This window comes from Phaethon aethereus, assembly GCF_964289735.1.
Source record: "Phaethon aethereus genome assembly, chromosome: 4".
In the NCBI taxonomy this organism is placed as follows: Eukaryota; Metazoa; Chordata; class Aves; order Phaethontiformes; family Phaethontidae; genus Phaethon; species Phaethon aethereus.
The window spans coordinates 55050890-55067781 of record NC_138578.1 but is presented as its reverse complement, the minus strand read 5'-3'; the positions used below and the strand labels follow the sequence as shown (position 1 = coordinate 55067781).

Here is a 16892-nt window from a genome sequence, read left to right as displayed (position 1 = left end):
GGCGGCGGCGGCGACGGGCAGCGCTGACAGCCACAACACAGCGCACGTGCCCGGCGCGCCTCCGGCGCCGCTGGATGACGCCGACGGCGCGGGTTGGCTGCCCGACGGCGGGGAGGGGCGGGGCACACCGGGCGGTGTCGTCTCTCCTCCGTGACGGAACGTGGGGGCCAGCGTGGGGAGGGAGCGGTCTGAGGGAAGTTGCGGCGGCTTGGGTGTCTGCGGCGGGTTTAACGGCGCCGGCGAGGCCTTTCTTCCGGCGGCGAGGGCTGTGCAGTGCTGTCCCGTCCCTCCGAGGGGTCGCCCGTCCCCAGAGGCGCCGCTGTAGCCTGGGCGTCTGCTGAAGGGCAGCGCTCAGCTGCCCGGTCTGGCGCTCGGCGTCCCCCGGGGTTCGCCTCGGCCTGTCCGCCCGCCCAGGTCTGTTACACCGCGAGAGCAGCACCAGGGCTGCGCCTCTGGGAGAGGAGGGGAGTAGGGGGCTTTTCGTTTTGCTGGCAGTGCCAAATTCTGACGGATGTTAGCATGTTTCTCTCACCTGCGCTCTGTGTTGGAAACTCTGCTACAGTCTGCAGCCCTGGCCAGTATCGGGAGGGACAGCGGAGCACTGACGGTTCAGTTTTGCCTGATATTTTCCTGAAAAGGCAGGGAGCTGCTTTGGTCTTGCTCCTGGTAAATGTTAAAGCAATTCAGTGTCGCTATTTATGTCACTGCGTCTTTTGTGCTGCATGGGTATCTTTGTAATACCGAGAGAACAACTGTTTTGCTCCTACTTTTTTAAATGTACTGCACTGGAAAGGTGAAACTTCCATCACTGTTTCCTGGACTATAATTCTGTATTTCTTGTGTTAGTATTAACAAACCCAGTGTCTGATGAGCTGGCAACAAGAAATATTCTCTTTTAATAAATGCAATTTTTATGATATACAGTTGGAGACAAATGGCAAATTAATATATTTCAATTTCTTCTTTAAAAAGCTCTTGATCTCAAAATCAGTTTCAAAGCTAACTAAAAAAAAGTTGTAATAGGCATCTACAGTTTCTTCTCCCCAGAAATGGATGGTGCCCTTGCAAATCTGTGTTCTACATACTATTTCACTTGGGCAACCTCCTCAGTACAGAATGAGGAGGATGCTTTTTCTGTCATAGTGGGATTATCAGCAATAACAAAAAGATAAATTATGTAACTAGTTAATCCAACTATCTTAACTGGTCGTCTTTAGGTCTCTTGCAGTTTCAGTTCACTTCAGAACACTGAAAAACACGAACAATGGGGAATCACCAGGTTTCCAGTAATGAAATTAAATCCTCTCTTTCCAGTCTGCTACATGCACATTCCTACCTTGATGCATTCTTCCCTCTTCCAAACTCGGACTTGGGTCTTTGTGCTGTTCCAAGCCCAATCTATTATTTTAACCTTAGGGCATATAACTTTATGATGCTGGAGAAACATGTAAGTTAATAGCCTTCTCACCCATTTTTGATTTGAAAAATGAATGCCAAGAAAGAATTGGGGATGGTTAACTACTGAGCCCCTGGGCTTATACACAGGTAGAATTATCTTCCTCTCAGACTGAATTACTTTGGAGATTATGTATCTCTGAGCTTTTGCTTTATGCTTGAGTGCCATGGACAAAAGCTAGATATATTATGACTTGTCCAACTCTTTAGTTACCATTTTTAAAAGGCTGGGTTTTTTTTTTCAGACATATTGTCAAAACAGCAGATGTTGTTTTAAGAAAACAAACAGCTGTTTAACTTTATAAGTACTGTATAGATTGCAACTAGTTGTGCATGTGCTGATGTTGAAAAAAAAATATTGCTACCCAGAAGACAAAGTGAGGCTAATTTAAAGCATAGTGGTTAAATTACAGAACAAAATTACCTAAGTAGTTTTTACAGCTTATTTTATCCTATGTGCAAAAATGTACAACTACTGTGTTAGAAAATGAACTGTATTAAAGGGTTCCCATAAACTTGATATCTTCTTGTGGGGTTTCTGGAGTGTAAGCAGTGAGGCGGATGTTTATGCAGCTCACAAAGAGGTCGTCTTCTGTCCTCAGCCTTTTAGCTACTCAGGGCCTTGGGAGAAGCCTTTTCCTCAGGCCCCAACTGCTGCTGTCCCTCTACACAGCAGTAAAAGGAGAAAGTGCAAGGTCCCTTCCAGAGGCTGGGACTGGTGGGGGCTTTTATCTTTGAGGGCAGAAGTTAAAATGCCATCTAAGCCAGCACTCAGTCCTTGGAAGCAAAATAGGAAACAGGTTCAGAGCAATCTCTCTCTCTCCAGGCAGAGACAGAGGTGGGTAAAGATCTTCCTGGGAGCAGTGGCAGGCTGGCAGCTATTTTCAGGACTTGGCCTTCTTGCGCCAGCTTCCAATGTTCAAGTTCAAGATGGACTTTTATGTGACCACCAGCTCAATGTGATGTCTATTTTAAGGTTTCTATGAGGAAAACTGCTTTGAGGATCTGCATTGATGTATTTTAAGAGATTTTATGTTCTATAGCTACTCCTGATTTCTCTTTGTGGTGTTTTCCATAAACGTATTTTCTTTCTTCTTCCTTGTATCTGCAAAGGAAACTTTTAGAGTTCTACCGTATCCTTTAATGTTGGCCAGAAGTGTGTCAAATGGCCAAGTAAGCAAAACAGGAATAAAAATGAAGAAAGATACTGATGCCCAGTAAAAGGTACTACAATACAAATTTGTTTTATGAGAAACAAGTGTCTAGAAGTGTTTGGGGTGAACACCACCTTTGTTGATTCCACTATGTATAAAAAAAATGGAATTGCGTGATGAAAACCTATCCAGTTATACCGTGGGTATCATGATCTGTATATGACACCCAAACATTTAATTTCAGGGGAAGAAAATACACCTTTTGAGAAGGTAGTTTGTTGATGTGAACTCCAGTGAGATGTCATGCCATATACGAAACTTTGAAACAAGGTTCTCAATGCAGGCAATTCAAAGAGTAAATGTCCCCCAGCCAGAGCTGTCATGTGTTTATAATACAGTCAAGCCCTCCAGTCTGATTTTTCACAAGCTGTCCTGCTGGGAAAGTGAGGTCCCTCTTTTTAGTTTTCACAAACATCCTAAGATGCTAAAGACTCCATTTGTACACACAAGTGGTCAAAACTTGTTTTGACAGTTGTTGCTACTTAAATTTTATAATGAATCTTGCAGTTGTTAATACAGCTGTAAAGCTGTAAAAATCATGAGTTTTGCTACTTCCCACCACTTTTCGAATAGAGCCATTTCTACATGAAATGCAGTTACGCTCTGGAACATTCACAGCACGTTATGGATGTTAAAACTCCTACTGGAGTTAAAAATAAAATTAGGCAATGTGTGTGTGTGTGTGTGTTGTTAAACCTAAATATTACCTCCAGCTGGGCGAGCCCCTGAGCTGAGGGCTAGGGCAGTACCAGAAGTAGCAGCGTGTTTATCCTGCAGTTACGCTCCCCCCGGCAGCTGCCATCAGCCGCCAGCAGTAGCACGGCACTGGACTCTACGTGTGCTTGGCCAAGTCCTGCTTCTGGAGGTGGGTGAGGATGTCCTAGGGGAGATGGCCACGCTGCCGGTGATCCCCGCTGAGGAGACGGACGGGCTTTTTGGGGATGCAGAAGAGCCCAAGGACCGCCGAGAGCAGTGGAGACAAAGGGCAGCCAGAGGAAAGAAAGGCGGCTCTCGCAGGCACGCCGCGCCTCGGGAAGGTGCGGAAGGCACGGCCCCGGTGAGTCCCGGCGACTGGCAGCGCACAGAGCGGGGCCCGGCCGTGCGAGCCCGGCCCAGCCGGCAGGGCCGGCTTCGCAGGGAGAGCAGACCCCGGGCTGGGCCCGGCCCGGCCGCGCGGCCACTCGCCCCCTTCCCCTCCGGCCCGGCCCTTCGCTTCTTCCCCGCTGATGGTCTCTGGCCCGGGAGCGCCCCTCGGGCAGCGGAGGGCGCCGGGCCGCGCCCGGCCACCCCCCTCGCCGCCCGTCCGCCCTCCCTGCGCGGCCGGGCGCGGGCGGGCCGCCCCCCGCGTGCCCGTGCCCAGGGCGCCGCGGGGCCGGGCCGGGCCCGCTTCCTGTGCGTGTCACTCACGCGGCGGGGGAGGGGAAGCGCGAGCAGGCGGCGGCGGTTCCTCCGCGAGCTGTGGCGTTGGGCCGGGCGGGCGCTCGCAACCCCCCCGGCTGCCGGCCGGTCGCGGCCTGAGGCGCCGGCGGAGGCCCGGGGCGCCGCAGCTGTGCTGCCCGGCGGCGGGAGGCCCCGGCGCCGCCGGGCCTGGGCCCTCGCGTCCCGCGGGAGGCGGCCATGTCTACCGGCGAAGTGGAGCGGCTGTCGGCGGACCTCGGCGGGGCCGCCGGGGACGAGGAGGAGGAGTGGCTCTATGGCGGTACGGACCTTCCCAGACCCCCGTCCCCAGCCCACCTCCCCCGCACGCTGGCCCGGCGCTCTCCCCCGCCGCCGCGGCAGGTGGGAGTGGGTAGGCCGCGGCATGCGCCGCCTCGCCAGGCCGGCCCGTGACTGAGCGCGGCCCACACCTGCCCACCGAGCCGCGCTGGCCGGCCGCCGTTTAAAAGGGTCCCCCCCGCGGCGGCTCAGTCCCCTCCTCCTGGCCAGCCCTCCGGCCGTGCCGTCCCGGGCCCCTGCGCGGCCCCCTCCCCGCCGCGCCGGTGGCTCCCTGCCCCCTCCCCGCGGGCGCTGGGCTGTCGGTTCCGGAGGCGCCGAAGGTCTCCCGAGCCCTCAGCCCTGGCCGCGCAGGCCGAGGCGTTCTGGCCCTCCGCGGCGGGAGGCCCGCATGGTTCTCTGGCCTCACCCGCACTCCTGGGGCGGCCGAGACTCTCTCCAGTACCCTCCTGCCCGGGCTTCTAGCCTTAAAGTACTGAAGCAGCCTTAACCTCTTACGCATAAACTTTCTTTACAACTTTAGGGACTTTCTTTACCTTCAAATCATGAAGAAACCTGTAAACTAAACCCTGGCCCAGTGGTGGACCTGTCAGGACAGAGCACTGTGAGGGCTCAGAGGGCCTGCTCGACTGATGTAACAATTGAAACGTTATGAAAATGTCTCAACAGTAAACTGAAGAGTTACCTTGCCATGCAGATTACTAGCCATCTGTCACGGTTGGTATTCAGGGGATTTTATTAACTACTGTGTTTCTGTTCTCTTGTGGTAGATGAAAATGAAGCAGAGAGACCAGAGGAAGAAAAAGCTAGGTGAGTACCTTGACAACTGGAAGTCCTGTAGCGTGGCTGCCCCAAAATTGTATTCATTATGTTAGTCTTCCCATTTGCTTGAAAGTCTGTAGTGCCTGAAGACTCTGGTGTCTCTGAAAATCCCCTTAAGATCATATGTTTGGTCTGCTAGAATGACTTGGCTTTTCTGTGAAATGGTTTTACCTGTGAAATTGGGACACTTGAGTATGACAGTTATTTAACTGTATGGACAGCAATAGCCTCTCCGAAAACACCAATAGATCTTTTATTTCTCTAGTCATTGTGCTTTGCAGTCTTAGTAATGGGTCAGGACTTCATTTGTTCTAGATAATTTAGAAATTAAAAGACAGTCTGTCTCCCAGACAGGCTTTTCCCCCTTTTTTGTTTTTTTTTTAACAAAAACAGGAATACAAGGAAGCAGTGGAAGATTATCACCTAGTTTGATGTGCAGGTTGCATAACACATCTGCTTAGGGTTTGGGGGTTGGTTTTTTCTATTAGTAGGAGAGTATTTGAAAGAAATTCAGAAAAAGCCTTGCAAGTCTTTGGGGAAGCCTGCTTGAGTTATGAGGAGCTGTATGAGAGAAACCACAAAGATGCTCCTTCGAAAATCTAGCTAAGTTGCTGGAGGTTGGTAGCAAGGACTGACTGGAAATGGGAATCAGTCTCTCATACTGAATGAAAAAGGTCTCACAATGGATAAATTATGGAAATTTTTGATTGTCAAGATAAATTAAACAAATGAAGAGGAAGCCAGGGCAAAAAACCATGCTTTGTTATTTTCTATAAATGCTTCCAGTCAACAGATTTTTTTTTTCCATGAGAACTGTTGAATTTAGTTGTCCTTTATGGGCTTCTTGTTCATAAGCTTGTTCAGTTGCTTTTTTGAACTGGGGTCAACTTTTGACAAGCACAGTGTGATACAGCAGTTCCTCCACCACTTGATTACATACGGTATTGTTTTGAAGCAGCTACTAGATACATTTGATTCCCGTTAGTTCTTACACTACAAGAAACGGAGTTGTTTCCTGTCACCTTTTCCATGTCACTTAACGTTTTCCTAAGCCTCTGTTGCATTTGTCTTGAATCATCTCTTTTTCCAGGACAAAGAATTCTAATTATTTATTTGCTCTTTATTTGGAAGCTATTCCATATCAATCAATGCATTGTGTTCAGTTGTCTTTTCTTGACCTGGCACCTTTTGTCAGTATTACTGTTTAAGAAAACTATTTGCATAGCAACCAAAATGATCTTTAGAAACAGTGGTGTTTTACTCCAGTTTCTGGTCAGTAGGATCTAGCTTGGCATTTGGCTGCCTCAATACACAGTTACGGACTGAAAAGCATAACAGATGGTAGCTTATGCATCTTATGAGTTGTGTTTGGAACTCTGGAAGGGTGGTGACAGTTTACCTGTTAAAAGTTTTGGTCTTTGTCCTCTCAGTTTTGGCATTCTTGGTATATATAAAAATCGTGAGGTTTTATTCAGGTTCTGTAGCTAATCTGTCATTGTGCTGGGTGATGAAGTGAATGGTCAAGCTTGAATCCTGAAGCCATACCTGGGCTGTGTTGGGTTTTTGTGCAACACTCGTGAGTGGGTATTTTGCCAATGGAAGGCATGATCAAAATCATTCTATTCAATAAAAATTGGCAGTTGCTCACTCCATTTCAGAAATATCTTTTCAGTGAAAGAATATTGTTTCTAAATGGCTCTTAATGCTTACTCTGTAGTGCAACATCCTAACAGTTAATGGAACTGTGGAAATTAAAATATTGCTGTGTAAGAAACAGGAGTAGATGAGCCCAGTGAGACAGCTCATTTGTATGGATTTGACAGTGCTGGTCATTTTAGATGGACCAGTAGTTTTAAAATCTTTGCAGTTTTTAGTCTACAGCTAAAATATAATTGATTTTGTTTAATTGTAGCTATTCCATATGGTAGAAGAAAATTTCACAGTGCAGATATGTGAATTTTGATTCAGTGCAACATTACCTATGGGTTTTTAAGTATTTTTTCTATTGTATCTTTGGAAAGCGTCCATCGGGGGGGCAGGGGGAGAACGCTGTTATTCTCCCTTCGGATATTATGAAAGATTTCAGTTTGATTTCAAGAGAGGATCCAGGTGTAGTGCCTTATTACTTCCAGCTATTCTACAAACATCCAGTTAGTGTGATTTATGATACCTAGGTATTATCCTGCTAATATAAAATTATATTGGTCTAGAAATTTTTTTAATAAATGATTTTTTTTTTTTTTAATTAATGCAGAATGTAGCTGGAGCATTGTCTCTTCTCTGGAATGATGTAGCAAGGCATTTTTCATCATAACCTGATATGTGTGAAATAATATATGCATAAATACCTGGTTTCATCTTTTCCTGTTTGTTTTTGTTTAAGTGCTCCACCCCCACCTGGAAATGAAGAGGAAGCTGCAGAAAATGGCGTTGTGAAAACGGTAGTTTTAAATGTGTTTTTGAAATACTGCTTCAATTTGTTTTGATTTATGGGGTATTCGTAATTTGGCTAGGACTTATAATTAAATGAATTAATGCATAAGTGTACGCCTTTGATTTTTTTTTTTCTTCTGAAGGGTGTTTGACGCTATCTGCAGAAACTGTGTAGAAGTTACTAAATTAGGAAATCCAATTTCCAGCTGCAGTCCACTTTTTAAATCTAACTTACAGAAAATAAATGAATAGTACTTTCATGTTTTTTTGGGGAGAAAGCTGGTGCTTCAAGACAGCTGTCTTTGAGAAAAGACGTCCCTTTCAAAATTATATTCTCTCTGTTTTTCTTCACTGATAGGAAAATAAAATCCTTTGATAATTTTTCTTTTTTGAACATGATAAACAATCAGCATTTGCAGAACTATGTGAAAATATGGATCAAGAGATAAATTACACATGCCTTTAAGAGGCAACGTAACAGACTTGTTTTGTAGTAGTCTTCAACGTTCAGTATGTCTTAGAACTTCCGTGTTAGTATGATGGAGGAAAGGACCAGGAAATGAAATTTACAGCTGCGATGTTGATAAAAGCCCTCAGTTTACTGTGAATGGGAACAGTTTAAATGTGTTCTATGAAACAAGTGCAGTTTTACTTCACTGGGATTTGTTAGCTTGTATCTTGCAAGAATTCTCTTAAATGATGCAGAAACTATTCTCATTATATTTTTGCAGGTTTTAAGGACTGGCCTCTCTCAGAAGTATATTTTTTTCAATAAGATTATAAAAGATAATAGAACTCATTTAAAGTTTGGGGAGGAAAAAGTGTAAAACTTTAAAAACTTACTCAGTTGTTTAAACTGAAAAGCTCTTTAAGTGCACCAAAGGCTTTTTGTGCTGATGCTAATATTGTAAGTGAGCAGTAGATTTAATATGTTAGGTACAAGGAGGCAATAGTATACTTTTTTGGACTTGCTGATTTTAAAATACTTCTGAAAAATCCTCATTGTCACAGTTTCCTTGTACTTGCATATCTTTGTATTTTTCACCTAGATAAAGCCTAGCCTTGTTAGGATATTAGAACACCTCCATAAAATTCAGAGCTTCATGGTAAAAGGTGCAGATGAAAGGTCAGCACCAACCTAGGAAAATGATAGTGTTCAAGTTGGTTGAATAAGAAAAGGTGAATATTTCTGTGAGGAGGCAACTAAGAAATCATTGTTTGTAAGTGAAATTGGTTTTGGTTGAAAAGGTACATGCTCCAGACAAAATTTTATTTCCTGTTTAATGCATTTGTAATGGTGCTCTACCGTGGGTTGCTTGGTGTGTGAAAGAGTGGTGAACTTGTACTTTACAGCAGTGGGGTGTTAAAAGAATGTCTTCTGTCTTCAGCTGTCATTTACAGACTGTCTGTACTGATATAGACACCCCCTCCTTGATTAGACTCTTTATTGTTATGCAAATTATATTAACATTGTATAGTAAGGATGAACTGCAGTCCAACATCTTACCTTTTGTGTTGCTGCTTATTTTTGTCTTCTGCGCTGCTGCTTATTTATGTACCAGGCAAGCTATGATAGTGTAATAGATAAGGGCTAGAGCTCAGCTGTGCTTGGATAACTGCAGGCTGCCTGGGCAGAATGAACTTTGCTTCTTTATGTTCAACCTCTTGCTAAAGGATTCAACAAGTATGTGAATAAGGGTGATCTGGTTGATAAAGTTCACTTGGATTCCACAAATTTTTTTAAGAATTTCCTCGCTAAAGGATTTTCTTCAAGCAGTTAATAGGATGAGTCCCACATGGATAATGGATGTGTAAAAGGTAGAAAATAGAGAGTAGAACTAAAGGTTCATTTTTCACAGTGAAGGAAGGTCAATTCCAGTGGGGATTCTCTGGAATGTTGTGCATAACCTGTGCTGTTTAATGTGTTTATAAATTACTTGGAAAAGGGGTAAGTTGTGGGATCACAAGTTTTCTGATGTTACGAAGTTATTCAAGATAGTAAGAGCAAGAACTATGTGAAGAACTGACTGCTTAATGGTTATTGAAATTCTGTATAGAAAAAGAAGAGTGATGTTCATGGAAGGAAAAACACGTTTACAATTAAAATGGTAGTCTCTGAGCTGATCATTACCACTTAGGAGGGACCACTAGCATACATAAAAAGATCTATGAGATTGACGGCTAAGTGCTTGTCTGGAGTCTAAAAAGCAGTTAAACCTTGGGATGTAGCAGAAAATGAGTAGAGAACAGAATGGAAGATACCATTATACCATAAAATCATGGTTCAGTTGCACCCTGAATTCTGTGTGCAGTTCTGTTCCTGTCACATCGTAAAGGCTTTACTTCAACTGAGAAAGATTGAGAGAAGAAGAGCAGCAAGAGTGATCAAGGTAGCTTCCACACAAGGAATGTCTAAGGAGGCAAGGACCTCTGAACCTGGAAGAGCGGCATACATTAAGATATGATGGAGGCTAACAAAATCTTGTATGGAGATTATAAGTAGGGACTGACTCCTCACAGTCCCTTCCATATGCAAACTTGGACTGTTAAATGAAAGTCATAGGAGCAAGGATGAAAACAAAAGAGGTTGGATCTTCAGGCAGTAGACGGTGCTGTGGAACTCCCAACTCCTTGCCAAACAGAGTGTTGCTGCTGGGAGTTTATATAAGTCCAAGAGAAGTCTGGGCAAGTACTTGAGAGGAAGATCCATTGGGGGTTACTAAATAGACAAACCATAACTGGCTTAGGAAATGTCCTGAGTTGGTAATAACCAGCAACTGAAAGAGTGTTAGGGAGGAGCATCATATGCGTTTGCCCTGTTTTTTCTCTCCTCTGTGGTCTCTGGGAGGGGAACACCAAACCAAAACACCAAACCAACCCAAAACACTGGACTAGGTGAACTCTTGGTATGAGCTGGCATGACTGTTTTATTTACCAGCAAGATTGAATGCTGTAGGACAGAATAGCATGCAGTGTGCTCTTGTATCTGTTTTTTCAGCCTGTTTGCTGGGAAGTCTGAAGTATTTTATATAATTTACTGATGTTAGGAACTGAATAGATTTCTCTGAAGCGCAGTGTTCATCTACAACTGGAAAAACATTCATTTGAATTACTCTGGATATGTAATTGAGGATGACAAGAAGCTAGTCTTGCAGATCTTTAAGTTCTTTCCTGAGTGGCAAGATAAAAGTAGAACCAGTGAGTATGAGCTAGATAGAGGGAAGAAGGATATTAGACAGTGGAAACTATTTTATGCTTATTTAGGAAATGTCATGTTTCAGAAACAGAGATTAGTACTAAAGACAATTCCTTATTTTCATCCAGATGTTTCAGATACTTGTAGCATTTCAGCAGATGAGCCTCCTAAATTTACTGTTAATGCTACTCAGTTCTGAGGTCTAGGAGAAAAAGAATTTTCTTCTTTCAAAGAGTTCTAGAATGGATAGTTTTGTCTGGATTATTTTTCCACTGTAAAGGTAAGTGACTGCTTTTTGTCTAAGCAATCACTTTTTCTTTCGTAGAAGGTGGCAGAGGCTGAGGATGACAGTGATAGTGATAGTGATGATGATGAAGATGATGTTCAAGTCACCATAGGGGATATTAAAACAGGAGCTCCACAGTATGGGTAAGTTCTTTGCAAACATTAACTGGGGGAACTTTCAAGGTTGCATTTAATTATTAATGCAGGCTCTTTAATACTTTTCAGAGTCAAATTGTATGCATGGTTAGTCTCAATTTAGTTTTTTTTTCAAGTCTTTAGCAATGTTTTTGATCATATAGTGACTTGAAAACAAAAAAGTAAAAAGAAATCAATTAAATGTCTTAAAGGAAGAGCTGTTGTACAAGTTAAATTTTTATTTCAGACTTTGAGAAATAATTGTATTAAGTTTGTAAGGTAGAGAGTTGGGTTTTTATTTTGGAATGGCTATGTTACATAGCATTTTTAGGGTCATCATTGTGACATTTTTGCTGCAAATGGTAGAGTGGTAAGGACAGAGAACATGAGAAACATTTGTCCTTGGTTTGTAGTGGATACAGTTCTAATTAGACCTCTATAGTTTCAATTCCTACTGATGTTCTCAAATAAGATTTTAATGTACTTCAGGACAGAGCTGCCAGTCTCTGGAGATGATTTCTCAAGATCATGGTTTAGCCATTTGTACCATACAAGAAATTGTTTGCTACTGTTACTACCCCAGATTCCTCCTTCTCTTGATAAAGGGCTTGCTTTTCACTGAGCACTTTTGAACACACTTAATTTTACCAAAATTATGAAATACTATTTTTCATTACATGGAAGTTTTCTGAGGGAAGTGGTTTGCTTGTTTGTCTTGGCAATCCTAATGTTTTTATGCTTATTAAAACCAGACTTACTAGGGCATCATTTCTTAATAGAGTTATGACAGGTCTGCAGGTAGGTCTGACTCATGTATATTATTGTGTTCTTAACTTTAGAATGCAGGTGATTACTCATTTTTGAAACATAGTATTTGTAAGCTTTCAGTATTACATTGGTTTGCACAGTTAGTTTAGGATATGAAATATAAAAAATAGCAATTCTTTAAGTTCTGTATTTGTCTGCTTTCAATAACTTGCAATATGCTTGTGGTGTAGGCAATGACCTCAGTTTTTGTGAGACTAAAGCAAAACTAGATTTGTATTCTCAGTGGATTTGCTGGTGCTCTTCCCATGCATACAGAGGACAATGAGCAGATGATCCTAAATCTAATTAGAGTAGAAAGTTTTATGTAGAAATGGTTCTTTTCTGAAAATGCTTTTTTTCAGGGCAAATTGTACAGAAGATTCATGGAAGGGCAGTAATCTAAAACAAACTCCACATTGCTGCTCATTTTAACTTCAGTATAACAAGTTCCTTTTATAGGATTAAATGTTTTTTCATGTAGTAGTCAACTGCTGTTTAAAGAAAACTTAAGATTTGTTTGACAAAGTCATGCAGAAATGCAGCATGGCAGACCAGAAGGTTAAATGTTTTGTGTCACTTCTGTACTGTTGTAGCACTTGAATGAAAACTAAAACTACATGGAATTGATACTGTAAACTATGCACTGCCTTCTAATTGTATGCTAATCTCTTTACGTTTATGGGTTGATACCATCTGTGAGGATAAGGTACATTGCACGCAAACGGTAGTGAAAGCCAGCTCTTAATGTTCCAAATGAACAATACTGTAATTCCTAATGTAGTTAAATCAGTTCAGTATCTAGATTTCTGAGTGCATTTTTATGAAGAAAGCTCTCAAGTATTTTAGAAAGCGAAATCTTACATACTTTTCTGTTGGTCAAAAGGATAGGTGATTGCTAGACGTACATTGTAACAGACAGCCTTTCAGTCATTGTAGAGAAATGCTTGCATTTTCCTCTTCTGTACAGATTAAATGGATTAATTATGAAAAGGGAAAAGGATCTGTCTAAACCCTTTCTTTCTCTTTATTTTGTTTTTACTCTAATCCTCAGAGTGTCATCTGTATCCCTAAATGAACTGCATTTTTCCTTTCTCTCTTCTTCTGGTTCTGTCCATTCTTGTTTCTATCAAGGTCTTTATCCTTTCAACTCAGGACGAGTGACTGGGACTTGCTTCACAACTGTTTATTAGTTGGAGAAGTTGCTACTGAGCATAGAAAGGTACACTCTCTTCCTCCTAGGCTGATCTCTTTACTTTTTACAGTGTTACCAGCTTGGAAAGCTAGAGATTCAGGATGGCGATTGAGCCTGGGTCCAGTTTGTTTCTGGATCTAGCTAACTCTTGTTTTGTGTTTTCTTCTGTTTTAAGAGTTTTCTCTGTCTAATTCAGTTTTGTTAATTTCTTTAAGTTACGGAGCGGCACCTGTGAATCTCAATATTAAGACAGGAGGACGAGCTTATGGATCTTCTGGTAAGAAATTTTACACAGAAATATTAGTTACAAAAAAAAAAGTTGGATTGTTTTGGATGAAGGAAATAATTTTCACTCCCAAAACTTCTTGATAAATTTAAATCTGACTTTTTATTTCTATTTTAAGTGTATTAGAGCTGTTAAAACTCTATTTGGTAGAGACAGTAGGCTCTAACTTTCTAACTTTTCTTCGCAGGTGCAAAAGTTAAAGGGGTGGATCTAGATGCATCAGGGAGTATTAATGGTGTGCCACTTCTGGAAGTAGATTTAGATTCTTTTGAAGATAAACCTTGGAGAAAGCCAGGTAATGCTCTGGTTTACATTAGCTGATATGTAGGTATTCAGTAGGTTATTTTAATAATAATTCCTGTTTACTGCATGTAGATGTTATCTACCCTAGAGCTAGAAGATACCATACAATATAACTTGGAAAAAGCAGCTAAGTTACTTGTTGCCTTTGTGCTGTGCCACAGAGTGTGGGGGTGTGCCATGTTTCTTAGGTATGTCCCACACATATATCAGCAAAAAGAGAACTCTCCTTGGAAATCTGTATTTCTGTGGAGATTGCTGCCATTGGTCTGTGCCATAGGACAGAAGAGAAAGCAGAAAGAAAAATAATTCTAGCTGGTTTGAGCATGAAGGATGGTGAAACGTAGCTGCTTGTGCTTCTTTGTGCTCACACATAGACATCCATAAGCTTTGAAGAAGAAGAAGCTGGTACCACATCGGCTTTCCATAAGTCTCCTGTGTGTATTGTCTATTTGGCTCAAGTGATTTGGCCAGACTTATCTAATACCAGTGTTGGTTGTTTTTTTTTTTTTTAATGGCAGTACATCTTGCTGCTGTGTATAGTTTTTTCTAGTGTTTGTATATTGCTTTGGCAATGCAAATAGTGTCTGCAAAGTGGAAAAAAGAAGCATTTGATAATATTCTGCTGTTTAAACCGTAGCTATTTGAAACATATTTTGGGCATTTGAGTTATGTCTGGTCTCTCTTACAACAAAAATACTTTGTGGCATCATAGGAAACTAGGAATCAAAACAAAATGAGGAGTCAAATACAGAACAAGCAAAATGGGGTGATTCTTCACTGAACATACTTACAGAGTATCATCCCCGTATCTTTACAATAGGAGAAATATCAGATCTACAGGCTTGCTGTATCTATTCTTGATGCCTGAGACAGGATGCTAGGCAAGATATTCTTTCTGACTAAATTTTAATGTTTTTATAGTCTTAGCCACGAATACAGTGTTTACTGATGTAAAGCTGTATTGTACATTTCAGCGGTATGTTTTAGATGAATACCTAGTCTGTTTTGATGTTAGGAAGGTGTATGTATGTTCAGTGAAGGAAAAAAACAAAAAGGTGAACTTTGTAATGTCCTAAAAACCTATGGTCTTCTATTTAAAGGGGCTGATCTCTCTGATTATTTCAACTATGGGTTCAATGAAGATACCTGGAAAGCTTACTGTGAAAAACAAAAGAGAATACGAATGGGTCTTGAAATTTTACCAGTTACCTCAACCACAAATAAAATTACGGTAATTAGTACAACTTTTCTGGTATTCTACATGCTTTTTTCCCCTGTAAATCTGCTTGTGTGTCATAAGCTTGTTCTGCCCAGTTCAGTGCATTTGTTAGTTGGCACCTGACTCCCCAAGCCAAGCCTAGAGTGTTCCTGTGTTGCTTTTCTGGCAATTGGTGTGGATAGTGTGGCAGACTAGCTACAGCTAGATTGCATCTGTACCATTATTCAGACTGTGGCCCATCACTTAAGAGTTGTATGGTATCTTAATGGGCAATGTGTTATTTAACTTAGGCTGAAGACAATGCTATGGAAGTAAGACCAAGTGCAGAGATTCTCGATGGCAGATACCATCTTTTTAAGGTGAATTTTAGTAAACTTTTGTTGGTTGCTCTCATTTTTGTTGAGTATTTCTTCCCATGCCAACACAGACTGATGGAAGAACAACTGAAGTGGACATAGCCATTATTTCAAACTCTCATCTTACATCAGTGACTTTCTGCGTATGTCACAAAATGCAGATTAAAAAGTGTTGCTTTGTTTGTCACCCTTCTGCAAACATGTGAGCTAGTGGCCTGGTCAACTAACAAATTTCCCAGTGAAACTAATTTTTCTTTATGTGATGGTTTATTTTTAGTTGTAATGCATTTGTTTCTGCAGATTAAAGAATTTGTGCAGATGCGCTGGGGTGGCTTTTGTAGATTATGGCATGTTTATTTTTCCTGTGGCCTTGTAGCTCTTACTGTGTTTTGTAACAATTATCCTTGGCAAATCTGAGATGTGCAAATCAGTTTTCCATAGTTTTCTGTTGTCCTTTTGGGATTAGGTGGCAATAAATCAAGTTACATACAATATTTTTCCATTTGGAAATGCTGATTTTCAGAGAGCAGAAAAATCTCGATGACAAGGATTTATCTTACAGGTTGAATTTTTTTTTTTCCAACTTTTCTCATTTACTCTTTTGTTTGATAATAAAGTTGAATTTAAAATACAAAGGTTATTTATTTTGCTTATTTTCAATATGCAGTCACTTTTGTTCTTGAACTATCATTAAACTGACTTGGAACTGTTCGTTGCTTTCTTCTGTATACGCCCGTGACAGAAGTGTCGATTGCAGACAGAAATTTTTGTTTCCCCTCATACACAACTTGAGGGTATCCAGTCATTTTGACTTTTATCTTAGCAAGAACAGATCAGAAGCTCCCCGGGGCTTTTTGCCTTCCTCAATTATCATTATAACAGCGTCATGGAAGAGTGGGCAATGGGAGTTACAATTTGCAGCTGACTACACTCTCAAACTTCCCTGAACTGTTGTTGTGAAGGAAGGATAAGTATTCCAAACCAAAACTTCCCGTATTTCTTAGCTCCATATTGACTCTGGTGTTGTAGTGATCAAACAGTACAGATAATAATTGTGCTGTAAGAGTCTGAAGTAAGTTTGTCATGTGTTTTACAAGCAGTTTACATATAATTATTAAATGATTAACTTTTTTCCCACTCTTCTGAAATACTAAGTCTCATGTAATTTACATGGTATGTTTGGATTAATCTCTTCTAACTGACAAGATTCTGTCACCTACATTTTCGAGTTATTCATTAATTAATAGAAATCTTACAGATTTTTCAGATAAATACTTAAACCGAACCTATTCAGTATTTTGGGTTTTTCCTATTTCTGGACACTAAACTGTAATTTAATTTTTCACAAATCTTAACTGTTTATGTGTATTTTTGTGGGTTTGGGAAAAAGATGCCTGTGTTTAGAAGTGAGATTCTGTAGAAGCTTAGTAGTTCACTTGCCTACAAGAAGCTGTGAGATCACAGCCTATATAGCTA

At 41.5% G+C, this 16892-nt stretch overlaps 1 protein-coding gene across 8 annotated transcripts in view; it reads left to right on the top strand.

Moving 5' to 3' along the window:
* Positions 1–4286: 4286 nt before the first annotated feature.
* The window catches only part of FIP1L1 (factor interacting with PAPOLA and CPSF1), a gene marked incomplete at its 5' end in the record, with an annotated part of 44933 nt that continues 32327 nt past the window's right edge, over positions 4287–16892 (top strand). For 6 of the 8 annotated variants that reach the window (XM_081998843.1, XM_081998840.1, XM_081998842.1 and 3 more), the window contains 7 exons: positions 4287–4368; positions 5153–5192; positions 7588–7645; positions 11159–11262; positions 13468–13529; positions 13726–13833; positions 14942–15072. In XM_081998843.1, coding sequence (XP_081854969.1) covers positions 4287–4368; positions 5153–5192; positions 7588–7645; positions 11159–11262; positions 13468–13529; positions 13726–13833; positions 14942–15072 — 585 coding nt within the window. Of the gene's footprint in view, positions 4369–5152; positions 5193–7587; positions 7646–11158; positions 11263–13467; positions 13530–13725; positions 13834–14941; positions 15073–15350; positions 15420–16892 lie in introns of all 8 variants that reach the window. The other 2 variants (XM_081998837.1, XM_081998836.1) reach the window with 1 other exon arrangement.